Source organism: Triturus cristatus, chromosome 1_1, assembly GCF_964204655.1.
Source record: "Triturus cristatus chromosome 1_1, aTriCri1.1, whole genome shotgun sequence".
In the NCBI taxonomy this organism is placed as follows: Eukaryota; Metazoa; Chordata; class Amphibia; order Caudata; family Salamandridae; genus Triturus; species Triturus cristatus.
Genome location: NC_140579.1, coordinates 1168166335 through 1168190768, shown reverse-complemented (window position 1 = coordinate 1168190768; position 24434 = coordinate 1168166335). Strand labels below are relative to the sequence as shown.

At 48.7% G+C, this 24434-nt stretch overlaps 1 protein-coding gene across 6 annotated transcripts in view; it reads left to right on the top strand.

Annotated features, from left to right (window-relative positions):
• The window catches only part of LOC146871802 (STE20-related kinase adapter protein alpha-like), a 302580-nt gene that overhangs the window by 110470 nt on the left and 167676 nt on the right, over window positions 1-24434 (top strand). For all 6 annotated transcript variants that reach the window (XR_014981078.1, XM_085651482.1, XM_085651464.1 and 3 more), the window contains one exon: window positions 8214-8322. Coding sequence is in view for 5 of the 6 variants with exons in the window: in XM_085651482.1 (XP_085507608.1) it covers window positions 8214-8322 (109 nt within the window). In the remaining variant the exon portion in view is untranslated. The remainder of the gene's footprint in view (window positions 1-8213; window positions 8323-24434) is intronic.

The following is a 24434-nucleotide window of genomic DNA, read 5'->3' as shown; positions in this document are numbered from 1 at the left end:
GCCGAACAGGCCCAATTGTCTCAGGACTGGGCAGAGGAATTTGGGGACGCCAGCGGTTTGGATACCTCTCCAGACGCTGGATTCATCTCTCCTCCGACTGTGGCCTCGGAGGAAGGTGCAGCCTTTTCTGTGGTGCTGCGCAAGGCGGCCGAAGCCCTAGGGCTCGAGTTGCCTGCTGTGGCTGTGAGGACTAACGTCCTCACCGAGGTCCTTCAACCGACAGCAAGCTCCACTGAGCCTCTGCTGCAGTTTAATGAGGCCCTCATTGACGTTCTCCAGGGCACTTGGTCCAAGCCCTCCACAGGAACGTTGCCCGGCGCCACCGCCCAGCTCCTGGCGACCCCACATTCCTCCCCCACCCCCGAGAGCCTGGTTATCCAGGCCTCAACCTCTCAATCCTCCTTCCCGTCCGCTCCTCCGGATAGGGAATCCAAGAGGTTGGAGCAGTTTGGCAAGAAACTGTTCTCGTCCCTGAGTTTGGGACTGCGGTCTTTAAATACCGCTTGCCTTTTGGACCGCTGTGGGATACGGTGGAGGACGTGCTGCCCTTGTGCCCGGAGGAGGCCCGGGAGCGACTCACCCAAGCACTTGCTAACGGGCGAGATGCAGCACGGCACGCCATTAGATGTGGACTAGACACCACGGACTCGCTGGGTCGGACGATTTCCACCACGGTGGTGCTTCGGCGTCACGCCTGGCTGAGGTCCACGTCGTTTTCAGGGGATGTCCAAAGCTCCCTCATGGACATGCCCTTCGATGTCACTCGCCTTTTTGGCGAGAAGGTGGACAGTGCGCTGGCCCGGTTCAAGGACTCCCGGGCCACGGCCAAGTCCTTGGGTCTTTCGGCCCCGCAGCCGCAAACTTCTGCCTTTCGCCCCTTTCGTGGCCAAGGAAGGTGCGCCTCCTCACGTCCGCCCAGCCACCGGCCGCAGAACCAACCTGCACGCGGACGTGGTTTCCGCCGAGGCGGTTCTGGAGGACAACATGCCGGTCAGTCCACATCCACTCCGGCAGCATCCGCCTCAAAGCCCTCCTAGTCCGAGCTTTCAGGCCCATTCAACGCCAGTGGGGGGCAGAGTTCGCCATCACCTGCTCCACTGGCGCTCCATCACTTCGGACAGGTGGGTGCTGCAAATCGTCCGCAGGGGCTACTCCCTCCCCTTCGAGACGACCCCTCCAGCCATGCCACCGCAGAACCACCGTATGTCGGGATCATTTGCATCTTCTCCGGGAGAAGATTTCGGCCCTCTTGGCCAAAGAGGCCGTCAAGCGCGTTCCTGGTCCAGAAGTAGGTCGTGGTTGCTATTCCCACTACTTTCTGGTTCCCAAGAAGGGCAAAGGGGGCCTACGCCCGATCTTGGATCTCATAAGCGTGAACGCCTTCCTCCGGAAGGAACGGTTCAAGATGCTAACTTTGGCTCAGGTTCTTGCTGCCCTAGACCCTGGAGACTGTATGTTAGCGTTGGACTTACAGGACGCTTATTTCCACATCCCCGTCCTGCTGTGCCACCGGCGTTACCTGCGATTCACGGTGGGTCAGGAGCACTTTCAGTTCACCGTGCTCCCCTTCGGCCTCACCAGTGCCCCTCGGGAGTTCACGAAAGTGATGGCGGTGGTCGCAGCTCATCTGCGCAGATCAGGGGTCCCAGTCTTCCCCTATCTCGACGACTGGCTGTTGAAGGCGGGCTCGCCCCAGCAGGTCGTCTCCCACCTCCAGCCTACGGCAGACCTCCTGCATTCGCTGGGGTTCTCCATCAATGTGCCGAAGTCGCACCTGAGTCCCTCCCAAAAGCTCCTTTTCATAGGGGCGGTTCTCGATTCGGCGCAGTTCCGGGTCTATCCGCCTGAAAAGCGGGTCCTGGACATTCGAGCCCTGATTCCCATCTTCCAGCCTCTGTCCTGGATTTCGGTCCGTTGGTGCTACGGCTTCTGGGGCTGATGGCCGCCTGCATCCTGTTAGTACCTCACGCCAGATGGCGGATGCGGGCTCTGCAGTGGGACCTGAAGTTTCAGTGGGCCCAGCATTGAGGCAACCTGTTCGACCACGTCTTGATCTCGGAGGGCACTGCGAACCAGCTGCAGTGGTGGCTCACGAATCGCGATTGGGTCAGCGGCAGATCCCTCTCCCTCCCCCAACCGGAGCACGTGGTAGTGACGGATGCGTCCCTCCTGGGATGGGGGGGCCATATGGGAGAGGCGGAGATCAGAGGACTCTGGTCTCCGGCGGAGACTCGGCTCCATATCAATCTTTTGGAGCTGAGGGCGATCCGACTTGCACTGAAAGCCTTCCTTCCCTCTGTCCGGGGAAGTGTCGTGCAGGTGGTCACAGACAACACCACCGCCATGTGGTATTGCAACAAACAGGGCGGGGTGGGGTCGTGGACCCTTTGTCAGGAGGCCCTGCGCCTCTGGACATGGCTGGAACACCAGGGCATCACCCTAGTGGTTCAACATCTGGCGGGCTCTCTGAACGCCAGAGCGGCCAAACTCAGCCGCTGGTGCATGATGGATCACAAATGGCATCTGAACTCGGACGTGGCGCAAGGTCTCTTTCTGCAGTGGGGAGAGCCTTGGTTAGATCTATTCGCCACCGAAGAGAACGCGCAATGTCAGCAGTTCTGCGCGTTGGAGTTTCCAAGTCGGCACTTGCTCGGAGACGCTTTTCGTCGCGAGTGGAGTTGCGGTCTGTTGTACGCCTTTCCGCCTATACCACTTCTGCCCAGAGTGCTGAAGAAGATCAGGCGCGACCGGGCCCAAGTCATCTTGGTGGCTCCGGATTGGGCACGAAGGTACTGGTATCCCGAGCTACTCCAGTATGTCCATCGATCCCCCGATACGACTGCCTCTTCAGGAGGATCTTCTGTCGCAGCAGCAGGGGACGGTCCTCCACCCGAACCTGTCCAGCCTCCACCTACATGCGTGGAGATTGAGCGGCGGCAGTTGATGCCATTTGACCTGCCTCCTGAAGTCTCTGATGTCATTCTGGCAGCCAGGCGTCCCTCCACAAAGACGGTATACGCCTGCCGGTGGAACAAATTTGTGGCATGGTGCACAGCAAAGGCTGTGGATCCCCTTTCTGCCCCTCTTTCTGAGGTTCTCCTCTTCTTTCTTTAGCCCAGCAGGGCTCTGCTCTGTGCACCTTGAAAGGTTATCTTGCTGCTATCTCTGCCTTCCTACGGCTTCCTGATCAGCCTTCTCTTTTCAAGTCCCCTGTTTCACGCTTTCTCAAGGGCATTACTCATATGTACCCTCATGTTCCTTTCGTAATGCCTCAGTGGGACTTGAACCTTGTTCTCACTTTTCTGATGTGCGCTCCCTTTGAGCCCCTTCATAACTGTCCCATCCGTCTTTTGACTTTGAAAACTGCTTTCTTGGTAGCAATCACCTCCGCTAGGCGGGTGGGTGAGCTCCAGGCTTTGTCATCCAAGCCTCCCTTCCTTTCAGTTCATCCGGACAAAGTTGTCCTCCGGACACGTCCTTCGTTCCTGCCTAAAGTCGTGACTCCCTTTCACATTGGGCAATCTGTCACGCTGCCCACCTTCTTTCCGCTTCCGCATCCTTCAAAAGATGAAGAGAGGCTCCACCGTCTGGACCCAAAACGTGCGCTATCCTTTTATTTGGACCGCACAAGACCGTTCCGGGTGGACGACCAACTTTTTGTTGGATACGTAGGGGCTAAGAAGGGTAAAGCTGTACACAAGAAGACCATCTCTCGGTGGGTCGTGTTGTGTATTAAGACCTGCTATTCTTTGGCGAAAAAGGTTCCTCCTGTTGGGCTACGGGCCCATTCTACTCGGGCCACGGCGGCCACGACTGCACTGGGACGGGGAGTCCCCTTGCAAGACATCTGTCAGGCGGCGACATGGGCTTCGCTGCACACGTTTGCGAGACATTACTGCCTGGACAGCCAAGTCCTGAGGGATGGCCACTTTGGCCGTTCTGTTCTCCAGGACTTTCTGGTGTGATCTTGGTTCGCAGACCCACCACCGGGGTTGGTATTGCTGGGGTATGTATTCTAAGGTGAGGAATCTAATGTGTTTCTTTCAGATGAACAAGTTACTTACCATCGGTAACGATGTATCAGTAAGAAACATTAGTTAGATTCCTCACCGACCCACCCAGCCTCCCCGTTCTGCGAACCGACATCTAGGGTTAAGGTTCTCCCTTTCAGGACCCTAGATTTTTTGGCACCAGTGTCGGTCTCTTGCATGGCTCAGCATCCCTGGTGCGGAAAGCTATGTACAAGAACTGACGTCAGCACGCGAGGGCGGCGTCTAAGTACTCCGTCATTCCGGCGCACGACGCCAACAACGGACGCGGAGCCGCAGACGACGCCTAGCGACGCGCAAGGGGTATTGCTACAAAAATCTTTCCGGATCCAGCCTGACGCCTGGGGATATTCTAAGGTGAGGAATCTAACTAACTAATGTTTCTTACAGATACATCGTTACCGAAGATAAGTAACTTGTTCTTCTGCACCGGCACGCAGGGCTCTGCCGTCGGTGACTCAGATGGTTTTCCGGATCTGGCGGCTGGCATTGCGGCGGATAGGGTGGAACACGCTGACCCGGGAGACCCTCCTGTGGAACAATGGTCGCCTGCCACAGTTGGCTGCTTTATTGGGGTTTCGGGGTTAGGATAATGTCGGCATCTCTACCCTTGGAGATGTCATGAGGGGGGCTACCTTGAAGTCTTTCCAGGACCTGCAGCGCGACTTTCAGATGTCTAAGTCCCAATTCTATAAATACCTCCAATTTCGCCATGCCCTTTCTCCTAGTCTAGTGGGTCTGGAGACACTCGCCGAATTCAGCCCGGTGGAAACCAAGATATTTATGGTGTATCTTCAGGACCACAAAATTTCCAAGATCTACCAGACATTAGTGACACACAGCTCCCTCATCCTGCAAAAGCTTAGAGAGACTTGGCAGGAGGCCCTGGGTTCTTTGGATGAGGAGGACTGGACGGAGGCTCTGGCCTCCCTACGAGCGGCGGCGATAGCGGTACGTCTTATCCAGTTCAAATATCTCCAGAGGGTCTACTTTACAAGGGTCCGGTTGTGGAGGGCGGGCATGGTGGCTTCCCCGACATGTCTTAGATGTGAACAGGAAGAAGGAACCCTGATACATACGGTCTGGCTTTGCCCTTCCCTGGCGCGGTTTTGGAGAGGAGTGATGTCCTGTCTTTCGGAGGTGTTAGGCTGGGACCTGCCCAGGTCACCGAAGTTGGTATTACTACACGCCATGGAAAGGATTGGGGGTAACATTTATAAACGCCATCTTATGATGTTGGGATTTACACTGGCAAAGAGCGATGTCGCCAGGGCTTGGCATGCGCCGGCCCACCATTGGGGTCTGTATGGAAGAGGGGCCCGGACTTTTTTATGGGATTGGAACGCCCTATTTTCACAGACAGAGGTTGCCCACAGAAACATTATAAAATTTGGAAGCGTTGGGCAGATTATCGAGGGGTGATGCTGGGGCCGATTGTGGAAGGGGATCCCCCCCCTTTCCAGTTTGCTGTTACCCCATGGGTGCAAATGGTACTTGATTGTATATATAAGTGGGTGGGGGCGGAGGGTGTGCTGCAAGGCCTTGTTCTTAAAGTGCTTAAGAGATTGTTAGTGCAACAGGAGGGAGTGGGGGGGGGTACTCGGGGGGGGGGGGGGGGTTCGAAAAAAGGTATTTATTTATTTATTTTCATTTTTTTCCCCCCATCTGCATTGCACTCCTGTATCCTTGCTACATGTCTTTTTCTTTAAAAAAAAGTCATGATATCTATTGATTTTGTAGAGGTCTCCTGGGTACAGAGCCCTGCGTTATGTGGGTCATTTGATGAATAAAATCTGTTTAAAAAAATAATAAATCACTGAAAAAAACAAAGGTTTCAGGGACGTTAGATTTAGGCTGACATTTTACTCGTACAAAACCAGAGAAATTCAGCTGTTATAGTTAGCGGAGTTAACTATAACTCGCGCGCCCGCAATGCACTGCTTATGACCTCACATATTACATCACTCATGACATGATCAGTGACGTCACTCATGACATCTCAAATGACATCACTGATGATATCAGTGATGACATAATCCAGTGGCTGTGAGTGTTTAAAAAAAGGTTTGAGTGTTAAATAAATTAATTAATTTAAAAGAAAGAAAAAAATGTGTGTATATGTATGTATGTATGTATGTATGTATATATATATATATATATGTCCACCAAGTTGTATTGGTGAATACGTGGGTGTATGAGTGACTGTATGGATGACTCAGTGGGTGCATGACTGACTGTATGTGATTGATTAGGTATCTCAATGAATGTATGGATGAGTGAGTGGTTGTGTGTATTTGGGGGCGCTGAGGAATAAAATAGATCACCATAAAATGGTTAAAGTCACTTGAGAAAAAAGAGAGGATACCTAAAATCACGATGCTGAAACCCAGAAACTAATTTCTCCTAGTCAGCTGGGCCTTGGCTTGCTTCCTGTGGAGGCTAGCTCCTTTTGCAGACCGGTAGGGGTGACCAATATCCGTACTACAAGTGCCACTGGATATAATGCATTTGTAATACGGGGCTAGCAGGAAAATGGTTCCACAGGCTTTCCCAGGAATAGGTGTAGGTCACTTGTGGAAGGAGAACGGCAATAATACAGATGTAAAGCTGCTGACTTTGGGCTTGGTTTAGAGTTTGGCGGATGGGTTACTCCCTCACAAACGTAACCGATGTCCCGTCCATTGTATTACAAGTGCATTATATCCAGTGGCACTTGTAGTACGGTGGACAGGATATCCGTCAGGTTTGTGACAGTGTAACCCATCCACCAAAATCTAAATCAGGCCATTTGTTACCTTTTCTCATGTTGCTGGTGTGCACGCTTCGTTGGAAAATCTTGAACAAAAAACTGGTTTGGAGGGGGGGGGATAGCGAGTACTTCAACTGTGGTTGCCGAGACAGCATGCCTTTAGCCGGCCAGGGTGTCTGCAGTTTTTAGATGGTCAAATACTCCTGCAGTCCTAGAGAAGCATGTTTCTGCTCTTTTTAACAAAATGCATGGGTTTTGTGCTAGAGTGGTCAACCTGAGACCAATTGGGGGCAGCTCAGGTGGGGTTGTATTTTCCCTTTGTAGAGCTAACATGCTATAGAATTGAATTTCACTGTAGCAGGCAAGGTAAGACAAATGATTGTTTCTGGCTACCTCATCCTACTCTCCAACCATCCTCCCCACTCACCCCCCGCCCCAGCGCTGGCACACTAGTTACGTGGACAGAAGTGTGTTCAGCAGACTGCAGTACTCGAGATGAACATTGGCAAGCAAGCACAAAGGAGACCACTGGCTCTCACCAGATCCCGCAGGTAAACAGAACACGTTACAGACCCCCTTCATGTTTTGTTTTAATCACAGGCATGAAACAGACCCATCAACCCAGTTATGAAGGAATGAAAGGGTTTTACAGGGCACCATGTGACAGTTCTCCAGATAAGGTACAGTTAAAAAGGCCTTGGTCTCTGAATAGAAATCACATTGGCATCACCGTCAGTCCCACATTTCATGAGTAGAGGGAGCAGTAGACTCTGTAATGGGTACACTTTAGGTGCCCCCTAGCACCAGAGCAGATCCATTCCAGTGGACTTGCATGATTGTAGGGGCTTACCCTAGAAAAACATTCAGCTATCCAGAAAATGTAAAGGGTGGTCCATCTCCACTTTGGAAAGCCACACAGAGGACTTTTCACCCCAAATCAGATGAACATGGACACTCCTAAAGAAAGGATGATTCCCTAATCTTGAGTATTCTTCACATATCTTGAGGATTTCTCACATTTCATCCTCCAGATTGCATGCTACAAGTCTTTTTTTCTTTTTTTGTTACATTTTGTGACGCACCGTGGTAAGGGGAATCAATTAGAAAATTAATGGATGGTGGCCTCATGAAGTAGGAGTGAGTTTTGTCAGTGTGAGTATTTCACCTAAAAGGAAACAGGAATTAACTTCAAATCTCTAGCAGCATGGCCTATTGTCTTTTGGTTTTTGAAGAGGCAGACTTGTATGGTTGAAAACCCACTAGTGATTTTTGGGAATTAAAACTGTTTCCATGGTCTGATCTTCAGCAAATTACTTTGTCCCAGTGACTGTAAAGTGATTCTGTTAACTCCTGTTACTGCAATGATATTACATACTTTGTATAATACTTCACTAATGCTCCTATTGTCCTTTCAGAGCGAGCTCCACGTATCAAAGCTTTTCCATCACCCGAACATTGTGCCATACAAAGCAACCTTAATAGCAGATAATGAACTCTGGGTGGTCACTTCATTCATGGGGTATGGTAAGTAGTGAAGGAAACTGCTGATGGAAGTTTTATTGTAGTCGCTGCTCATTGTGCTGTAGTTATGAAATGGGCATGGGAACTGCAATTGAAGGCCTCCTTCCTTCTGCATTAGCCTCCCTCATCACACCTCCGATGAGAAACTGATACAGCACATGGAGGTCATTCATGTTGCTGCTTCTGCAGAAATGTGTGGTGATGTAAAACTAGGATAACTTGAGGATAAACGCTTAATCCATGTTAAAATGATGGACTGAACATCAAGGAAAACGTAGCAAAGGCTGAATAAACTTTTATCACGAGTTAGAGGATGGATTTGCCAAACTAGCACACAGACCTCTTGTAATCCAATTTTATTTCCCCTTTTCCGTTGGGATTGCATTTCATCTCAGATGGTGTGCTTGCGCTTTTAATTGTTAGATTGCAGAAATGTAAGACCATTTTTTAACTTAGCCAAAAAATTTGGACACTAGAACATATCTACCTTTCTGGGTCTAGTTCGCAAAACTGGTTACCAAAATTATTATTGAGGTGCTGAGGGTCGGGCAGTGAAAGTTGCAGGCGCTATCATGGGGACCCCAGACTATAACAAAGACACTTAATTTAAACACCCCTTAAAGGATAGCCTCTGCAGACATCCCTTCACTACTCTCTACCACTTGTCACATTCCCCTACAACCACTTGCGTGGCAAAATTACTTAACCCGTTGTAGATGACATTTATGGAGCACCACACCCTATGTGTATGCACAAAGCGCTGATAGTGAGCTGGCTGGTCTTCAGTGGTAACACACTGCCGTTGATGACACTTCACCCCATGCAGTAGATCTACTGAGAGTGGTCAACTGGCTGATAAACATGAAAATTGCTCACAAGGCCACAGATTAACGATTGTCTGCGCGAACACCTACTCATCTCGCTCAACGTATGGAAACATGGGGGCTGCAACACATAACATAGACACCTAACAATGGAAATGGAAATGGGGGAGTATAGAGAGGGATAGATATCCAAAAGGAAACTACCACCAAATCGCTCAGAGGTTACTGTTGTTTGTTTAACCTGTCTTTCGAGTTGTCTGTTTACTGGCTCATGCATGTGCAACCCACTATTCAGACTCTGATCTATGTAATGTACGCACGGTAGTAAACCAAAGAATAACGGACACCATGCGAAGAAACCTCCATGCAGGTTACATACAGGAGGTAGCCGACTATGCACCTCCCGGATGAATGGACTCTTAAATAAATTTATTTGTTACAAGAAACAATATGTCCTGTATAATTATGATGGAGAATGTGCATATTATACACTGTAAATGTAACCGGAAAATCAATATACAAATGTTTAAATCTACTGGTTACCCATAAATAACTGATGAAAAACTGGTTCTGTAATGATAACTAATATTTAGTTATGCAACACAATATCATTGGTACAACAACATCAACTGTTGCATGGCTAAACACTTATAAGGTCCCAAAGGCGAGACCTATTGGCTATGTCAATGCTTGTTATCATCAGAAATGACATAGAGACGCAAAAGGGACAAGGAAAAGAGCAGGCAAAGATTACAAACCGTGGGAAAGGGAGAGAGAAGAAATGAAAAGGACCCTTAGAAATTTGGACGAACAGGAAGGTTAATGTGTTCAGGTAAAGAGGCATCAGATGGCGTCATGGCCAAGCATTCTTTGATATTCAGCGGCACAAGCTTCCAAGAAAAAAACGTTGACCCCTGCACGTATTTTATTTCGTTGTTTTTTACAAATTAAGGGGCAGATTTACAAGCCCCTTGCACCACTCTTGCGTCACTTTTCCCATGTTTAAAATGATGCAAAAGTGGCGCAAGGGCCTTGTAAAAAGCCCCTAAGTCCGCATGGGAAAAAGAAAATGTCAAAGATAGGCTGCTGTGCCTACTACTCTGTTAGAATCGCTAGGTATATGTGAGAGAGTTGGTGCTGTGAAACCCAGGAGCTTGGCGCTCAGCGCAGGCCGCGGAGACGGGCCGGATCCTCTTGGCTCCCGTGCGGTGCGGCTTGGCAGGAATGCGGCCCTGGAGCTGAAGACATCTCAGGGCGGCCCCTCCACCTCTCCCGCTCACACTTGGCTGTGCCCCTGGGGGCTCGTGGTGGTAAGAATAGATGCTCTTACGCAGTCTAACCGGCTCCTCCAAGGCGTCGTTCCGCCCCGCTGCCTCCTTTAGATGAAAAAAAAAGATTTTTTGCTTTCTTGAAAATGTCCCCTGACTCCCGAAGGCAAACAAAGCAGGCATCTGAAGCAGATTGTTGTGCCGCAGGCTGCATCAGTGTAAATTCGACAATATCTCAGCAGGATATATTGGAATTATTTAAAATGGTATGTACAAGACATTACAAAAACAAAAGAGAGGAGACTTTAGGGTTGTTTTTTCAAAGCGCCAATAGGCGTCATATATTTAGAAGATCAAAAGAATTTCAAGTAGTAGTAGTAAGAGCACAACAGGGTATGAATACTCAGGCAACCCTAGTGGAGAAGGTGTAGAAAGTGCTCGTGCTAGTGAAAGTGAAACAACGGCGCAAGTGACAACGTGAAAGAAACCACAGCAAGCGGCGCAGAAGAAGCAATATATACAATAAAAAGGTTCATATAACAATTTACTCAGTGGTATAATTGGTATTTTTCATTATTTCAATGAACCAAGTTTGTATGCGCCAAAGACGTTTGGGCTGGTGGATAGTGGTCGACGGCGTTTCGATCCTGTCAATTTAGGATCATCATCAGGACCTGGGTCGCCTAATTTGGGAGTGCTCTTGCGCACGAAGAGAAGGCGCTGGCGAGAGAACGGGGAATTCAGCTGTGAGTGGATTACACAGTGAAGTGCGAAGGGAGGGAATTCTCTCCCTCAGGGTTCCGTGTAAATTGAAATGACGAAACTTCACAGGGAGGGCAGCCGGTACAGGGGTCCGGAGAGGGGGAGGAACGGTAAACAGCCCGATAATTAATGGAGCAGGAGTAAGGCTGCGGTCGCGATGTCAATGGGAGATCAGCAGCGGGTCAGAGAATGAATCCAGAGCGGAACAAATCCAGCGGGGACGAGAGGAGCCACGGACGTGTGCAACCTTCGAACGATCCGTGACAGGCCGCATCAGGGCGGTGTACTTTGGTAGGACGGGCAGGGAAAGAGGGGAGGTAGTATGTTTGTTTATATATTGTGTTGTAATTGCATTTTTAAAATGCTTGCGTTTTACTTGGACCGCTGTATTGCTCAATGGCCATAGGGGCTGGTCAGAGTCATTCGCATGTCAGCTTCAGATACACTGGACAGCACCAGGGTCTCAGGAATAGACTCAAAGGTGAAAGTTGTGAGACCCTGTGTTATTGCTTTAAAGCCTGAATAAGAAGGGAGTGAGGAAGCCAGACCTGTGAGAAAGTGGCTCTGTATATACTGTTCCTTAATAGGTACAGGGTGTACAAAGTCCACAGTCCCCCAGGCTTTGACAGAGGTTAAAGTTAGATATAACCTTACTCTCTAAAGTGGTAGCTTGGTCGAGCAGTAAGGCAGTATCACAGGACAGTGTAAAGCATTTGTTGTACACACTCAGTCAGCAAATGGTCTCACACACTCAATAACTGAACTCTAGGCCAATGGTTTATATATAAAAAAATATAGGCTCGTTTTATTTTAGAACCAACACTTGGATTTAAAATATACTTTCTCAGAATGAGATGTTTCATATAAATACTTTTGTAATATGCAATTGACTTTTGTAACCAGTTACAAGTGGTTGCAGTAGGCAACTCTATTTTTAAACACAACAATGCATTGAGCTCAATGGTAAATTCAAGTTATTTGTAACATATTACTTTTTAGATCACTTTTGGATCCTAGATTCAGTCCTGGGTCAGTACTCCGAATCAAGTGATGAAAGTCGACTTAATTACTGTAATGATTTTTAAACAATATTTTGCTATTTTAAAAGTTGACACTTCGAAAATATTTCAAAGAAAACAGTCAATGATTCCCTATGGAAGAAAATTCAAGTTGCAGGTACAGTATGTTCTCGTTACTTTTGTAATCCAGTACTGGGTGCCTATACTCAGTACTGGGACCTTGATCCAAAACAGGTAAGTAATTAAGTTTTCAGATATTATACGATTTTTGAAGAATATTTAAAGATTGCAGAAATCGACACTTAAAAGAAATTTCACAGAAAAACAGTCAATGGTTTCCTGTGGAAGAAAATTGGGTTAAGGGTAAGTAAAGTTGTAAGTATTTTTCAGAGTCTGTGCTGGGCACCAAGATCCAGCACTGGGAGCTCACCTAAGAGCAGGTGAGTAATTTCATTTGCGTTACTCGGCTGATTTTTGGTGAATATTTTAAGTTTTGTAAAGTCCACACTTAGAAGAAATTTCAGGAAAAAGCCAGTCAATGTTACCCTATGAGGAAAATAAAGTTAGCGGTTTAAGGGTAAGTACTCGACTGGCAGAGTTGAGGTTCTGGGCATAGACTCAGGGGTCCCCCAGGGTCAGGTAGGTACAGTTGGTTCACCCTCAGCGACTCTAGGTCGGCCGGGTGCAGAGAGAGTTAGGCCTAATGTTATCCTATGAGGGATAGGGGGCCTTGGTTGGTGGCTGCTGACTGGCAAGCAACGCGGCTGTGGGAGCTGGCCTCCTGGTCACTTACTCCGGGCAAGTGGGGAAGTAGGTAGGTGTAGAGGTTGCACTGCCAGGGCCACTCGGGCGGCTGGGTGCAGAGTGCTTTTGAGCCTTCGGGCGCTCAATTGATTTCAATGGGAAATCTCCGGTTTAGAAAAAGACTGCAAGCTCGGGGACGAGGACTCTTCAGGTGCCACCACCACTTCGAGAGGTAAGTTGGGTAGTTGGAGGATAGGTAGGTACCCCGGGATTGGGCACAGGGGGCCGCGGGGCGCCGTGTAAAGGGGTGCCTTTTGGTGTCGGGAAATCTTACCCTCTGTTGATCGCGGTAGGGGGGGGGGCACCTTGTTCTGAGGCTGCAGGCTTCTTCAGGAGTGTCGAGGGAGGTCCTTGGGTGCCGGACTCTGGGTCACAGGCGCCGTGGGGTCGTCCTCGGGGTCTTTGTTCACTCCGGCACTGGCCAGGCCTGGCTGGTGCAGAGTGTGCTGGGTTCGCGGTTCTGGGCTGCTGCCAGGGATTAGAGGTAGGTTTTGAGTAGAGCCTCTACTCATGGGAGTCCCAGTGGCTTAGAGCCAGAAGGTAGGCAGGTCCTCCAGGGTTGGTGAGGTTGCTGGCCACAAGAGATGCCGGGTTGTAGCAGGAGCAGGTTCGAGGGTCGACAGGCCGGTAGGGCTGGGGCCAAAGCAGTTGGTGTCTTCCTCTTTTTAGCAGCTGCAGGGCAGGTCTTCTTTCTTCTTGCTCTTCGTAGTTTTGAATTTGGAATCTGGGGAAGGAAGGTTCAGGGTGCCCCTAAATACTAGATTTAGGGGCGTTGCAGGTAGGTGAAGGGCAGGGACCAATGGGTCCCTGTCCTGGGGTGGGTACACCCCCTATCCTGCCTCTCTCCTGTTGGAGGGGGGCAGTAGCCTAGTCCTGATAGGGTAGGGCTCCCCATCTTCAAGATGGCGAGAGCCCGGAGATGTGCTTCACCTCGCCTCCCCCCACCTGAGGGGTGGGGTTGGCAGGCTGGCACATCCCCTGTCCTTATTTGGGGTTTCCGGCCAAAGCTTCCCGCCAGAGTGGGGGGTTGCAGGGGCCTGGGGAAGCTCACAGAGGCGGCATGCCTTTGAAGCTTCCCCCTGCCCATCCTGGGGGAGATTTAGCACCTCGCCCTGGATGTGCATTGTTGCAGGCCCAGGAGAGCAGGGGCTCTCCTACCCAGGTGTCCAGCAACATGTCTGCTGGGTGGCAGCCTAGGCAGCCTCAGAGCAGACGTGGATTGTAGGTTAGGTTTAAGGGGGCACCTCTAAGATGCCCTCTGGGGAGCTGGATACATTAAATCCCACACTGACATCAGTGTGGGTTTAATGTGCTGAGAAGTTTGATACCAAACTTCTCAGTCTTTAGTGTTGCCATTATGGTGCTGTGGAGCTCGTGTTTGACGAGCTCTCAGCACCATGTACTCTTAAATGGCAGCACTGCACTTACAGTGCCCAGGAATGGACCTGGGCACTGTAGGGGCGCAGGGCTCCTGCTCCTGTGCCCACACCATTGGCATAAGGCACCCAGCTAGAGGGGTGACTGATGTATGCCATGGCAGTGTAGGTGATGGGCATGGCACCCAGGGATGTGTGCCATGTCGACTTTGTTTTGTCTTGCACCCAGACACCCAGCCTGCAAAGGCAGTGTGTGTGTGTGTGTGTAAGGGTACAGGGCCTCTTAGGGTGGCACAAGGAGTGCTGCAGCCCTTAGAGGCCTTCCCTGGTCACAAGGCCCTGGGTACCTAGGGTACCATTTACCAGGGGATGACATGTGGCCAGGGTTTGCCAATTTGGGTTTGGTTTGTTTTAGGGAAGGAACATAGGCCCTGGGCACCTGATTGGCAGGAGTCCAGGGCACACTCAGTCAAAGTACATTCAGCAATTCAGCAAAAAGTGGGGGCATACTATGCAAGAAAGATGGCACTTTCTCACAAGACCCAACACGGAGTGTCGAGGTTTCGGACTTTTTTTGGGCAGTATTGATCCAAATATATTGGAGCGCGTTATATGAGCATCAGTTACATCACACAAGCTCGCATTCATGTTTTTTGAGCCGCGGAGATATTAAGTGATTTGCCCAGAATCACTTAATATCTCCACGCCGGGACTCGAACGTGGTTCACTAGTTACAATGTCGGAAGCTCTGGCCGCACTAATGTGGTAAGGACAACCGAGGTGTGAGACTGCGATCTTGTAACACTGGCAAATGCCGCCATTAATCAAGCCGGATGGCTCGGTCTGGCTTCGAGCCCAGTGGCGCCTGTTGTCTGTTGTCTCACGAAACTCTTCCGTGCAGTAAGGGAGGGGGAGGAGCGGGTGAGAGAGGGGGAGGAAAGCTGGCCATGCGAGGAAAGGAATGCTAGAAACCAGGATAGCAGCTGTGCGCGTGCTCGACATCGCGAACGCAAGCTGGAGGCTTGAAAAAAGCCACTAGGTTAGCACTGCCAAAACCTGCTTATTAAAACTCTCGCCAGAGCAGCGCTATAAGCGCTGGCTCAGGCGAGACCTAAAGAGGCATGGGGTTCTGAACATTATTGCTGTATTGGAAGTAGGTGGGCATATGACAACAAGACACTTGCGGAGTCACGAACTATAAAGGCAGACAGCTGCTCATGCCCACTGGGTGATGTGGAGTGAGGAAGAAGCACAAGCAAGCCGGTTTCTTCCATAATTGACTAACTGGACAAGGGCTAATGTACATTAAAATTGAAGTGATTTTTGGTTAAAGTGCAAAGTATGGAAGAAGAGTGAATATGAACAAAAGGTGAAGTTCAATAAGAGGCTAGCCAACATAGATTGTACAGTTTGACACGTGCAGCAAGTCCCGATGTTCCATACAGGCCTCTGAGTGTGTAATTCTATTTTGGAGAGCCTACTTTTGATTTTAGGACATGATATCATTGACAACATTCTCGCCCAGCCCAGGTGGGGTAGTTGTGCTTGCATGCATGGCAATCCGGTGAACTAGTGGAACTGAAAAGACTCTTGAACGTGAAAAAATCTCACTAGGTTTTTGGGTGGGTGTTTGTATGTGTTGATGCTCCTCTTTCCTGCAAAGGGTTTTCTAGATTGTTGTGATTGACTCCCCCCTCATTGACCCGGAAGAAACATTCTCGTTTAAACTGGGAAGCTGTTATATTGTGTTTTGTCTTATTTTTTATATGTTTGGATACTGGGCATTGTTCTTGACATTCTGTTGCAGGGATTCTGCTCAGGAACAGAACTATGCTTGGAACCGTAGAACATCAGTATGTAGGGTACTGAGTCACCATGCCACTTCAGTATCTATGAGCCCAAGTCCAACTGGCTATAGTGCCTCACTTGCCCTCCTAACCTTTCCAGAGACGCAAGTGATTTGGCACACCAGAATATAACACTCTAGACCCTCTCAGGGATCGCGGTAACAGGAACCACCCTTTCGCTCTCACTCTCATTTGTCCACAATATGTTAAAAAAGAGACACAAGGGAAGTTTACAATGTTTATTTAAACTATCGTGCTCTAAGATGCAATACTTGTGCCACAATTTTAAAACCAATACATGTCAATAATGTCATCGACATGGTTAGTAAACCATGTACAATAAAATGCCCTGTCATGTTTTCTGACATCTGCCTAAACCCTCCCGTACTATTGAAGCGAAGTGGTTAGAAAATATAGGTTCGAGGCATATGAGCTGCAGATCACACACTAAGGATAAGATCGCCATCTGGTGTTGGGCTCGGGTGATTGCAGATTGTTGTTGTCTTCGGAAGAAGTCTTTGGTCACGAGATTGGTGACTCCTCCTCTGGACAACAGTGCGCATGGGCATCCACTCCAGCCTCAGATTGTTTTTTTCCGCCATTGGGTTTGGATGAACTTTTTTCCGCTCCAGCAGAAAACCTATTACAATCACTACAACTCTCAAAACTTGAATACTCTACGTCGAACTCGATATCGGACCGACTCCGGACGCGGCTGATGGAAAGGACACCCTTTAAAAAATGCCCCCAATGTGGACCAAAGTTCCCTCATAGCGATCACCACGAGGTCTGTAATTTGTGCCTTTCACCAGACCACAACGAATCCAGCTGTCCAGCCTGCGCCGCATTCCGCTCAAAGAAAACCATCCGGGACCGGAGAGCTCGACGCCATATCATGGCCAAGCCGGTTCCGGAACCAGAAGACCTCTTTGCACAGGACGTCCCTGACGATGACTCCGAAGATCTCCAAATCGTGTCCGAGGCCGACGATTCAGATCCGGGGCAGCCTGTGAGTACCAGCCCCCCTACCCCAATACCACCCAAAAAGACATTGGTCAAGACTTTGCCAACTGGGCACAGTCGCGAACCGAAAACATCTTCTGAAGCCCCGCCCTCGGGTCCGGCTCCGAAGAAAAGTAAGCCTGCAGGTGGCTCGGGATCGAGCAAACCTCACGTCATTGTGCCTTCGGCACCAAAGCAGGCTTCGGGACCGAAAAATCAATCGGACCCGAAACGTCACTCGGTCCCGACATCTCCACCGGCACCGAAACGTTCGTCGGCGCTGAAATCTCCACCGACTCCGAAAGGCTCGTCGGCACCGAAAGGTTCTTCGGCACCGAAAAATCCACCGGAACCGAAAAGTTCTTCGGCACCCAAAACATCTTCGGTGCCCAAACACGTCCAGAAAGACACAAAGTCGGCGCCACAGCCGCCTTCGGACACTGAGGAACTCTTTCGACCTGATCCTAATCAACAACGGATTTACATAAATCCAAAAACTGGACATGTCACAGCGGTGCCCTACAAGAAAAGGAAGCTGGACTCACCTCCTCCAGCACCTCCAAAGAAGGACTGTGCCCCTTCACCCTTACGTCCTTTCTCTCCTACATTACCCCCTATTCCATCCCCCCCAACACCACCGCCTGCACCTCTACCATCTCCTTCTCATACACCACCTCCACAGGATGATGATGATTTTGGGGGAGGGGGAGACCCAGATTTCTTTACTTATCCCACTGATCCTACTGATCCCTTTACACTCCCGGACACAGCACCAGTAGATGACTGGACTTACCCGATGCCTGACGTGCCTGACCCCGCTCCATACCCCTCAAAACCCTCCCCTCCTGATGACCATTTAGGGTTCGGTCAGCTTATTAACAGGGCAGCATCATTTCATGGTGTCACCATGCACACCGACACTCCTGAGGAGGATTTTCTCCTCGACACCTTTGAGCAGTCCCAGAAAACAGTCCATATTCTACCCATGATCAAGGGAGTGATAAAGCATGCCACTGAGGTCTTTAAAGACCCTGTCAGGGCCAGGGTTCTCAACCCCCGAATAGAGAAGAAATACAGACCAGCGCCACAAGATCCTGCGTACATTAAGGCGCAACTCCCCCTAGACTCACTAGTCGTCTCTAATGCCAGAAAAAGGGCCAACTCCCAAACAACCGGAGATACGCCGCCCCCAGACAAGGAGTCTAAACTCCTGGAGGCTTCCGGTAAACGGGTTGCCGCTCAAGCGGCTAACCACTGGCGTATCGCCAATACACAGGCCCTATTGGCTCGTTATGATAGAGCCCATTATGATCAACTGGAGGATCTCTTGCAATACCTGCCTGAACCTTTTAAAACACAGGCCACTGACCTCATACAAGAAGGCAAACTAATATCTAATGCCTCCATTAAATGTGCGTTAGACGCAGCGGACACCGCCTCTAGGGCAGTTAACACAAGCGTTTTGCTTAGACGCCACGCATGGCTCCGCATCTCCGGCTTCAAGTCGGAAGTACAAACCTCCATTCTTGCTCAACCCTTTAATCAGGAGCAACTATCAGGACCGGCAGTGGACACTGCCCTAGAAAAGATGAAAAAAGATAATGAAACTGCAAAATCTATGGGAGCATTGCAGTCCACTCAACCCCGAGGCTCCTTTCGGCGCTCCTTTTATAGAGGAGCTTCCAAAAATCTGGGAACAGACAACTCTTCCACATTCAAAACATCAGGTCAAACATCCCCTAACAGGATATTTTAGAGGAGGGTATCGGGGAAACAATAATAAAGGACGAGGACGGGGCAACAACAACAACACCCGTTCCTCTACAGCCACCAAACAGTGACTTGCCACAACTCCCCCCAGACCATTCCACTCCAGTCGGGGCAGACTTCAACAGTTCCTACCTGTCTGGAAAACCACCACTACAGACAGGTGGGTAAGACAAATTATCCAATCTGGCTACTGCCTCGAACTCATAAACCCACCCCCAAACATACCACCCAGACACCGTCCCATGACGCCTCACCACCTCACGCTCCTCAAACAGGAAATACAGTCTTTGCTTCAGAAAAACGCAATAGAACCTGTTCCACTACAACATCAGGGCACAGGAGTATATTCTCTATACTTCCTCATTCCCAAAAAAGACAAAACCTTGAGACCCATACTGGACCTCAGACTTCTGAACCAGTACATACAATCAGATCATTTCCACATGATCACTCTCCAACAGGTCCTTCCATTACTCCAACAAGGAGACTTCCTTGCCACATTAGACCTCAAGGACGCATACTTTCACATCCCTATGCATCCCGCTCACAGGAAGTATCTACGATTCGTGGTAGACGGTCAACACTATCAGTTTACAGTTCTCCCATTCGGAGTAACAACTGCACCCAGGGTGTTCACCAAATGCTTAGCAGTTGTGGCAGCATACCTCAGGAGACAAGAAATCCATGTCTTCCCCTATCTGGACGATTGGCTCATAAAAGCCAATACTCTAGACAAATGCGTTCTCCACACTCACCGCACTATTCACACCCTGCACAACCTGGGATTTACCATCAACTATCCCAAGTCTCACCTACAACCGTCCCAAGTACAACAATACCTGGGAGCCACCATAGACGCAGCCAAAGCCGTAGCTTTTCCCAGCATAGCCAGGATAGCCACCATACAAAGTCTGATAGAAACATTTCAAACACAACACTCTTCCCGCAAGAGTGTTCATGCAACTCTTAGGCATGATGGCGTCATGTATCTCCATAGTACCCTACGCACGCCTTCAAATGCGTCCCTTACAGGAATGTCTAGCACAACAGTGGAATCAGGCCCACGGACAACTTACCGATCTGGTGTTGGTGGACAGCCGCTCACTGAAGTGGTGGAACACCATCAACCTGTCCAAAGGGCGGCCGGTCGGTCTTGGAGCCCCTTCCACAAGTTGTGCTGACCACCGACGCATCTCTCACAGGGTGAGGAGCCCACCTCCTGCAACACACCACTCAGGGACGGTGGACCACTCAACAAAAACGGTTCCACATCAATCACCTAGAACTTCTAGCGGTGTTCCTAGCACTGAAATCCTTCCAAGTGCATCTCCAGAACAAAACTGTCCTCATCCGCACAGACAACATGACCACAATGTATTACATACAGAAACAAGGAGGGACACATTCTCTGCAACTGGCGCAACAAATTTGGAGATGGGCAATTCCCCGGAACATCTACCTACTAGCAGAACACCTCCCAGGGGTTCAGAACCAGGTGGCAGACCTCTTAAGTCGCCACACACAGCAGATACACGAATGGGAACTACACCCCAAAGTCTTACTCCCATTCTTCAAAACGTGGGGACAACCAGACATAGACATGTTCGCCACACCAGAAAACGCAAAATGCCCAACCTTCGCCGCCAGGTTCCCACACCCACGGTCAAAGGGCAATGCAATATGGATGAACTGGTCAGGCAGATTTGCGTACGCTTTTCCGCCTCTCCCTCTCATTCCATTTGTGGTACGCAAACTGAAACAACAGTCGCTGACACTCATCCTAGTGGCTCCCACTTGGGCACGTCAACCCTGGTTCACCACACTTTTGGAACTATCACTAGTTCCACATCAAAAACTGCATCTCTCCCCGGATCTCTTAACCCAGAACCATGGAGAAATCAGACACCCAGATCCTCAAACACTGAACTTGGCAATCTGGCTCCTGAAGTCTTAGAGTTCGGGTACCTCAACCTTCCTCCAGACTGTATGAATATCATTAAAGAAGCCAGGAGACCTACTACTAGGGCATGCTATGTTGCAAAATGGAAACGATTTGCCATTTACTGCGCTAACAATGACATACAACCACTGGATGCTTCCATCCAAAACATCATTTGCTATTTATTACACTTACAAAGATGCAATTTAGCGTATTCCTCTATACGTCTACATCTCGCGGCATTAGCTGCCTATTTGCAAAATAGACAACACCTGTCACTCTTCAAGGTACCAGCCATTAAAGCATTTATGGAGGGTCTTAAAAGAATCATTCCTCCAAGGTTACCACCTTCCCCGGTGTGGAACCTTAACATTGTTCTAACAAGGCTCATGGGTCCCCCATTTGAACCAATGCACAAATGCGAACTGCAGTTCCTAACATGGAAAGTGGCTTTCCTCATCGCAATCACATCCCTGCGAAGAGTAAGTGAAATACAAGCCCTAACTCTAGAAGAACCCTTCCTACAACTACATCGGAACAAAGTGGTTCTTAGGACGAATCCAAAATTCCTCCCTAAAGTCATTTCCCCTTTCCATCTAAACCAGTCTGTGGAACTGCCAGTCTTCTTCCCTAATCCAGACTCAGTAGCCGAGAGGGCACTTCATACCTTAGATGTTAAAAGAGCCTTGCTCTATTACATCGACAGAACAAAACCTTTTCGGAAAACCAAGCAACTATTTGTTGCTTTCGCTCCACCACACAAAGGCAACCCTATTTCCAAATCGGGTATCGCCAGATGGATAGTCAAATGTATCCAAATATGTTACCAAAAAGCTAAACGTACTCTTACCGTTCCCCCTAGGGCGCACTCCACGCGTAAAATAGGGGCCTCTATGGCATTCTTAGGGAACATTCCCTTAGAAGACATTTGCAAAGCAGCTACATGGTCTACTACACACACCTTCACTAAGCATTACTGTGTTGATGTGCAATCCAAACAACAAACTTCAGTAGGCCAAGCTGTCTTAAAAACTCTATTCCAAACTGCTGCAACCGATACAGGTGACCATCGCTAGGGGAGACACTGCTATATAGTCTATCCTTAGTGTGTGATCTGCAGCTCATATGCCTCGAACGGAATATGCTACTTACCAGTATGCATCTGTTCTTGGCATGTAGAGCTGCAGAGCCACACACGCCCACCCGTCTCCCCGGGACCTGTATCTGTTCCAGCATTGTCTTACTTACACTACACATGGACATCCTTTCTCTTTACTTCTTACACACTCCATCATTTCCCATCATGGCGAAAAACAATCTGAGGATGGAGTGGATGCCCATGCGCACTGTTGTCCAGAGGAGGAGTCCCCAATCTCGTGACCAAAGACTTCTTCCGAAGACAACAACAACCTGCAATCATCCGAGCCCAACACCAGATGGCGATCTTATCCTTAGTGTGTGGCTCTGCAGCTCTACATGCCAAGAACAGATGCATACTGGTAAGTAGCATATTCCATCTCTTGGTTTAGTGGTGGACCCCATACCTTAGTATGCATAGGTGGGTGTGATGCATCTCCGCTGACGCAGCACTCTTGTCTAGGGACCGTCGCTCTGTGTGTCTGTTGTTTTCCAGAACCCTGTCCTTAGTTATGATGAGATGTGTATTCAAAGCAGCAGCTGCATTCTCCTATTATGTGTAGGTGCTAGTGTGTGCCCCTTGTTGTTTTTCTCTGGTCAGTGTTGTTTGACCTTGCTGTGGCTGTTCAGACTAAATCCCAGGAAAAAAATAAAATGCGAAAACATGTGCTGGTTCTGTTTGAAAATATAATGTAGCACAAAGGCAAGCATGTTATTTAGTAACGTGTGCAAAACTAAAGTCGCCTAAAACGTACATGATTAGGCTAACCTAGGGAAAACGACGATAGGCCATGTCAGAAGCATACAACAGTTCAACTGTAATTAGTGTTTTGCGCTGGTATTCACACTGTATTCATGGTGTTGTCATTTAAAATCAATAAAGAACAATGATAAAAAAATAAAACTATCTGATTGGGACAACAAGGCCCACAGGCTCTTAAAATGACTAGATCCATAATTTCTGAATAAAACATTGCCATGTTAGGAAAATATGCGTCTTGCAGCCAACCCAGAACATATTACTTTATTAGTTGGTCAAGTGTTTTGCACTTCATTGTGCTAGAGTGAGAGTCGATGGGCTAAAGGAAACAGCAAAACAGTTTATGATTTTATGACACTAGCAGTAGTAGAACGCCTTGCACAGGCTAAGGCACACCAAAAAACGTCTCTATAATTGTGCTATTGATTGTAAAGTAGTTATACTTTCGATCACAAATACTGTTCATGAAGGCAAAGCAGGAAGTGCTGTATAATTACAATGGTTCATTGTGGATTTCGGATTCTGAATGAGCACAGTGATGGTAGTTTACGTTCGGAATATCCAAACCACCGCTGGACGAGAGCGATTTCAATCACTTTGTGTTGGTCCTGTTTAAATGATTAATGGAAAATGGCTGCATAGCAAAGATTGCCTACCTTGGTATAACTACATTTAAGGTGTCTGTCTTTTAGAAGTGCACTCAGATTTATACTTTATACATTGAGTAATAGTCTACATCATGCTCTCAATTAAATCCGTTTACATACTTTTCAAGGTCGAAATTTGCATTCATGTTGAAACTAATTGCCAGACAAAAGTACTTGATTTCTAGGTAGAGTATGGATTTCAGTGTCTAAAAAAACAACTGATCCATCAAGATGCAAAAATCATTCTTTAGTAGGTATTCAGATAATCATTATAAGATCGTTCCCTGTTTTATGCTCAAAATGTTTTTACAGCCAATGCATTTTTAGGCTCTACTCACAAGACCTTTTTTGGTTTTAGTCAGCCATAACTGCCTTTTTAGGTCTCGTGAAGTAAGCAGTGCATGCGCTGCTCGTCCTACGAGGGCTTCTTGAAAGCGATACAATTCCAGTAGCCGTGTCCCAGCTCGCGCCCGTGATTTGCATTGGTGCGCGTCGTTTTGCGTCACCAAATATGCAAAACCGTGTTTTCTGTTTGTCCAGGAGGGTTTTTAGTCTCTCCTGGTTACCACCCTGTCTCCTTTTGGCCCCGCCTACCAGGATTGCATCGTTTACTAGCGGCGGGACACAGTGGCTCCTAAATAGCCGCTACGCACTTTTCTTGTTATCACTTGGCTTTGCCAAAGGCAGTCGCGTGTTTATTTTTGCATTATAATTGCATCGCGCTTTCACTTAAAGTGAAAGCGCGATGCAATTATAAACAAGCGGCTGCCTTTGACAAAGCTGAGAGCTTGGTTTTTTTTTTCTCTCTCCACTGACGCGCCACCTTTCGCTCTGTCTCTTTCATCCATCTCCGTGTTTCTCGCCCTCCACCCCTTTTTCCCTCTCACAAACTGCCCCGCCTGTCTTTAACTATTTCCTCTGCTTCTCTGTTTGTAAATATCTCTACCCACCTCACCGTTA